We start from the raw sequence: 6090 nt of genomic DNA on the forward strand, positions 1-6090 counted from the left end.
GCCGGGCGGACCTGGGTGCAGGTTCTCAGACGCGAGAAGCCGGGGCTGTGAGCACCTCTCAGGCTCTAACCAGGCCTCTCCCGGGAAACAGGTGGGGTATCCGTTCGGATGGAGCTCAGGCACCGGGCTTGTGGGGGAAGGGGACAGAGATCCCGAGAATCCATCCCCCGGGGTTCGGAGTAACAGGTCCAGCGGACCTGGACCCAGGCGCAGGCAGGCTGCAATTGGGCAGGCCTCAGGTCCCGCTCCTACAGCCCGGCCCTCACCAGGAAGGAACAGCGCAGAGCGCAGGGCCGGCGGGGTCAACAATGCCCCCGCAATGCCACGGGCATCCTATCGAGCGCCCAGCTGCGCCCTTGGCCCTCGGGATGGCAATCACTGGAAGTCAGTACCCTCCCTCCCCTCCGACCCTCAAGTTCTCCAGCCTCCCCAGCCAGAGCGGACACCCACTGAATCCCTCCCCCAGCAACGCGACCCTATAATAAACAAGTCTTTCCTTGATCCTCCCCTGCCGCGAGCGCCCTCCGGGACCTTGGCAGCTGCAGTAGCCACCGATCCCTTCCAGAAAGGGGGAGTGGCTGCGGCTTAGGGTTCTGCCCCGAGCGTTCTGGGGCTCCGTGGAGGTGGGGCCAGGCCTCTGTCGCCGGGCAGGAGAGAACGTTGCGAACGTGCGCTTGGAGCTCATTGGGCGAAGTGGGCCACACTCCCGGGTCTGGATTGGGCCTGGGGGCTGAGGGGGCGTGGCCTCGGCGCGCTAGTCCTTATAGGCTGCTGTGCGCTGGTGCTAGGGATCGCAGCAGGCCAAGGGGGAGGTGCGAGAGGCTGAGAGGGACAGGTCTGGGCAGAGCTCCGTGGTTGGCACTAGTTCGCGCACCCATTCAAGCGGCCGGATTCACTTGTCCCAGCAGTTCTCGCTGACCGTGCTAGCTGGTGAGCGTCCCTTGCGTACGCGCAGCTCTCTGCATGGGGTGGCCTGGGCTGTACGGGTCCTAGCGCTCGCGGTTTTGTCCACCTTCTAGACTGACGCCCGGTCCTTGTCCCTCTTGTCTTTCAGCGGTTTCTGCGCTCCGGCACCCTTGAGATCATCAACGAACGTCCTGGCTTCCGACCTCACCATGCCTAACCTTTGGGACCGCTTCTCTTCGGCCGCCTCCTCTTCATCCTCGTCCCGAACACCTACCCCGGATCGGCCGCCGCGCTCGGCCTGGGGGTCGGCGGCCCGGGAGGAGGGGCTGGACCGCTGCGCGAGCCTGGAGAGCTCGGACTGCGAATCTCTGGACAGCAGCAACAGCGGCTTCGGGCCGGAGGAAGGTGAGGACTGTGGGCGAGATCCGAACGCAGCTTCAGGGGCGGAGGAGGCAGGAGGCACAGTACGAGAAGGGGTCGGACCACTTGGCTTCCTTCGCCATAAAACCTAGATTGCCCGGGGGCGAGGGGATTGGAGTAGAGGGTGCGAGCGTGAGGTGGAAACTGAGGCACGGAACCTCAGTTCTTAGCGCACAGCACCTCCCCCTCCTGTGGAGCTCCAGTGGAGGCTGTTCTAATACCCCTCCCCGTGTGCCCTCCTTCCAGACTCGGCCTATTTGGATGGGGTGTCACTGCCCGACTTCGAGCTGCTCAGCGACCCCGAGGATGAGCACCTGTGTGCCAGCCTCATGCAGCTGCTCCAGGAGAGCCTGTCCCAGGCACGACTGGGCTCACGCCGTCCCGCGCGCCTGCTGATGCCAGCCCAGCTGGTGAGCCAGGTGGGCAAAGAACTGCTGCGCCTGGCATACAGCGAGCCGTGCGGCCTGCGGGGGGCGCTGCTTGACGTCTGCGTGGAGCAGGGCAAGAGCTGTCACAGCGTGGGCCAGCTGGCCCTCGACCCCAGCCTGGTGCCCACCTTCCAGCTGACCTTGGTGCTGCGCCTGGACTCTCGCCTGTGGCCCAAGATCCAGGGGCTGTTCAGCTCGGCCAACTCTCCCTTCGTCCCTGGCTTCAGTCAGTCCCTAACGCTGGGGACTGGCTTCAGAGTCATCAAGAAGAAGCTGTACAGCTCTGAGCAGCTGCTCATCGAGGAGTGTTGAGCTCCGGGCCGTGGGCCGCACAGCCCTCATGGCAGACAGTGGACTTTTGGGGTGGAGACTTGGCAGGCCAGGGCCAAGGTACTGATGCCTGTGTTAGAAAACTGACAATAGCCCCCCGTGGAGGAGGTCGCAGTGGGGGAGCATAGTGTTTTCCTAGGAAGCTCACTGAGTTGTGTGCAGGTGGGTCCCTGTTGGGGCGCATGCCCCTCAGTACTGTAGCATGAAACAAAGGCTTAGGGGCCCCCCGGCTTCTGGCTGGATGTGTATGTAGCATGTACCTTATTTTTATTATTCCTGACAGTATGACGACAGTGGTGCGACAGCTAGGAGGACAGCTGGGTTGCGTTTGTGCTTCTGGTAGCTGCCAGGAGGGAGGGGGGAGGCCTTAGAGTTGGTTTGTGTATCCCAGTCTGGAGGGACCAAGTGTGTTTGTTGTTTGTTTCCTGTCTTGTTTTTCGGATCGGAGCTTCACTACTGACCTGTTCTAGGCAGCTGTCTTACAGACACATGAATGTAAGAGTCAAAAGGGGTGGGTGTTAGGGTCCCTTGGGATCTTTGACACTCAAAGACAAACTACATCTGAGAGCTGCGTCCAAACCTGTTCCCCATCCCGCAGAACTGAACTGTGAGGGGAAGGGCCAGTGGGGCTGGGGGCTGGAATCCCCTCCCCAAAGGAGTGCCATCCGGGTCTTCCATTTAGAACTGTTGTTTACATGAAGATACTCACTGTTCATAAATACACTTGATGTTCAAGTATTAAGACCTATGCAATATTTTTTACTTTTCTAATAAACATGTTTGTTAAAACAGTTGTGTCTCCTGAGTGCCTGAAATGAAAAGGAAGGGTGGGGGATGGGTGCTGGTTTCATTGCACTTCTGGGGTCCACCTGTGTTCCCCAGGGCATATTCCAAGACTGCCTGCCAGCCTGGCAACAGGTATGTGGACTGTGCCAGGCACCCTGGCTTCCTTGGCCGAAGCCACCAGGAGATTGTACTGAAAAGCACCTGGGCTGGGTGAGTCGGGCCTCCCTTTGAGCCAGGATCTCTGGGGAGAGCTGTCTGCCTGTCCAAGCTAAGCTCCTAAGGCCTGGGAGAGGTTTGGTCTTTTCCTCCTGAGAAAAAAGTCACACACACACACACACACACACACACACACACACACACTTCTGTTTGGTCCAGTGGTGGAAATCACAAATAAGATCTCTGGAGCAAAAGTGTGAGTTTGGAAAGAAGATCTCCCTAGACAAAAGAAGGAGGCTCAGAGGGGTGTGACCTGCCTCTAGAGGGGGTGTGGCCCTGGCAGGTGCAGAACCCCCAGCACACACAATTACAGGAGATGCCCTGGGTGACCCTGGGCCCAGTTTCCTTATAGCAGAAGTTGGAGTTGGGCCAGATGAAGGCCAGCCCTTCCCACAGCTCCCTCCCTTGACTTGTGGGTCCACCCACACCAGCTGGCCTTTGGAGAGTTGTTATCTCCTTTGTTTCTGTTCCTGGTCCCAGACAGGCCCTGTTTGCCCATGACCATAAAGCACTGGTTCTTCCACCAAACTGGGGAATCATATTCCTTGGAGCCTGACTAAAAACAGATCCCCCAGCCTGAGTGGAAAGCAAGGCCCTAGAAATCTGCACTCCCATCTGAGATTCTGTGTGGGGCCTCACTTTGGGAAGACAGGGGAGCCATTTCCCTTTGGTAGAATTGCAGGACTTATTTCCCAAAGTGAACAAACTTGGGTCAGTTCCTTGAATGGACAGGGCTGGCCATGAAGAAGGTGCCTGGAGGTTAGTTTTAGGAAAGCCCTGATTCGCATCCCGTCAGCCACCCAGTGAGGGTGCAGGCGCATGGGTTTGGCCTGGTTTACAGATTAGCAGAGGCCTAAGCCCTGTTGGATTTGGGGCTGGGAGTGAGCCAGGCCAGGCCCTTATGACTGAGATCTGTGCTAGTGCTCCCTGACCCTACTTTCCTAGTCCCAAAAGAGGAGAAAAGAAAACACCAGTTTGCCTCCAGAGTCTTGTGGCTCTGTGGAGGCAGGCACTGGATGGCTCAGTAACTCCCCTTTGAGCCTGGAGGCAGCTGGGCACACTCCATTCCTTTTGGGATGGCCTCAGCAGTGGGGGTCCGGCTGCACAGTAAGCAAACTTTAGCATTAGCAGGAACCCTCTCGGGCCCCCCTTCCTTTGGGTCTTGCTTTCCTCTGACGTCTTTGCAAGTCATCAGTCTAATAACAGGCACATCCAGTTATGATCCTGATATATATATATATTTTTTCATTCATTGTTTTTGGTCTCAGACTCAAATCCAGGGCATCTCACTTGCTAAGCACATGCTCTACCCTGTGCTATCCCACCAGTCCAACCTGAATAAATTCTTGTTAAAAAAAATCCTGGAGCTAGGGCTGGGGATATAGCTCAGTGGCACAATGCTGGGCAGGTGTGAGGTTGTGAGTTTGATTCCCTGTACCAAAACAAAACATGGAGCTAGGCTTGGTGGCACATACCTGTAACTCCAGCACTCTGCGAGGCTGAGGCAGAAAGATTAGAAATTCAAGCCCAGCCTGGGTAACTTACCAATTTAGTGAGACTCTGTCTCAAAACAAAAGTAAAAGCCTGGGGAGATAGCTCAAGGGCATAAGTGCCTGCCTGGCAAGCGCCCGAGTTCAATCCCCAGTACTGAAAAAAAAAAAGTAAATAAGGGGCTTGGTGTATAGCACCATGCAAAAGCCGTGAGTTTAATCCTCAGTGTTGCAAAGAATAAAAACAAGAAAGGAAACAACCCACCACTTTGGGAAAACATTCTCAGACAACCACAAATCTAAAATGTATTCTGAAGCTAGGCATAGTGGCACACACCTGCAATCTTAGCACTCAGGAGGCTGAGGCAGGAGGATTTCGGTGAATTAGAGGCCATTTAAGTGAGTTTAAGGCTAGCTTAAACTACATAGTGAGACCCTGTTTCAAAGAAAATAAGGACAATAGTGATGAAATAAAAATAAAGCATATTCTGAGTCTGGCATCAGCTATGGGTTGTGCTGAAGGCTCCCTTTGTTCCACCTCAGGTCTGCAGGCTGAGCTGCGAAGGGCAGCTGCCCTCTCCCTGGCCTTCCTCTAATCCCCAGGCCTGTCAGGTGCCCCAGCAGCTGCCCCCTGGATCAACTCAGTTTGCTTGCCCTGCTGGCAGCACCTGGGCTGCTGAGGTACCTGGCTGTAGGCTGAGGCAGCGTGGGCTACAGAACCAGGCCCAGGCAGTCGCTCATTCTGGGGTGCTATCCTTCTCCTAAAACTGAGCTCTCCACAAAGGAATCAGGAAGTAGAAAGCAGGTCACCAGCCCAGCTGTGTCCTGGTAGAGACAGCTGAGGAGTCTCCACCTGTGTGAAGTCACTAGGTTCAATCCTCAGGATAGGAAGAAAAGAAAAAGGCACAGTCTCACATGCACATGAACAGCAAAACCGTGGGTCATGAGATGGGAAGTGACAAAGGGCACCAGTCAGTTCCCCCCCAACTCCCCAAATGTCTGAACACGTAGAGTAGGTCGAAGACAGTAACTGAACCGCATACTTAGTACTGCTGGGTTTCACTGAGAATGTAATTATACTTCACTAAACCTGAATTTTTGATTTTGTGTTTGTGATACTGGACAGAATCCAGGGCTTCAGGTATGGTCGGCAAGTGCCCTTCCACTGTGCTGCATCTCCAGCCCAATTTGGAAAAATTAATTGTTTTTTTGAGGTGCCAGGTAGCCAGCCTAGGGACACCACACTGAGCTACTCCCCCAGATCTTTTTTTTATTTTGAGGCATGGTCTCACTGAATTCCCCAGGCTGGCCTTGAACTTTTTATTTTTTAAGTTTTGGTTTCTTGAGATAAGGTCTTGCTATGTATTCAAGGCTGGCTTTTCAATCTTTTTTTTTTGTTTGTTTGTTTAAATTTTATTTATTTGTGTGTGTGTGTGTGTGGCCAGCTCAGCCCACCAGGGGGCGGGGCTGGCTGGCATGTGGTGCTGGGGGATTGAACCGCAGTCCCTGTGCTT

At 55.1% G+C, this 6090-nt stretch overlaps 1 protein-coding gene across 1 annotated transcript; it reads left to right on the forward strand.

Annotated features, from left to right (window-relative positions):
• Positions 1–696: 696 nt before the first annotated feature.
• Positions 697–2875, forward strand: Ddit4 (DNA damage inducible transcript 4). The gene is made up of 3 exons (XM_004623985.2): positions 697–930; positions 1055–1311; positions 1573–2875. Exons 2-3 carry the CDS (start codon positions 1116–1118, stop codon positions 2064–2066), a joined length of 690 nt encoding a protein of 229 aa, XP_004624042.1. The 5' UTR covers positions 697–930; positions 1055–1115; the 3' UTR covers positions 2067–2875.
• The last annotated feature ends 3215 nt before the right edge of the window (positions 2876–6090 follow it).

This window comes from Octodon degus, unplaced genomic scaffold, assembly GCF_000260255.1.
Source record: "Octodon degus isolate 3935 unplaced genomic scaffold, OctDeg1.0 scaffold00005, whole genome shotgun sequence".
Lineage (NCBI taxonomy): Eukaryota > Metazoa > Chordata > Mammalia > Rodentia > Octodontidae > Octodon > Octodon degus.

Coding starts and splice junctions, on each gene's coding strand:
- Ddit4 (XM_004623985.2), top strand. CDS start 1,116: ATGCCTAACCTTTGGGACCGCTTCTCTTCGGCCGCCTCCTCTTCATCC. Junction 1,312..1,572: donor CGGCTTCGGGCCGGAGGAAG/GTGAGGACTGTG, acceptor CCCTCCTTCCAG/ACTCGGCCTATTTGGATGGG.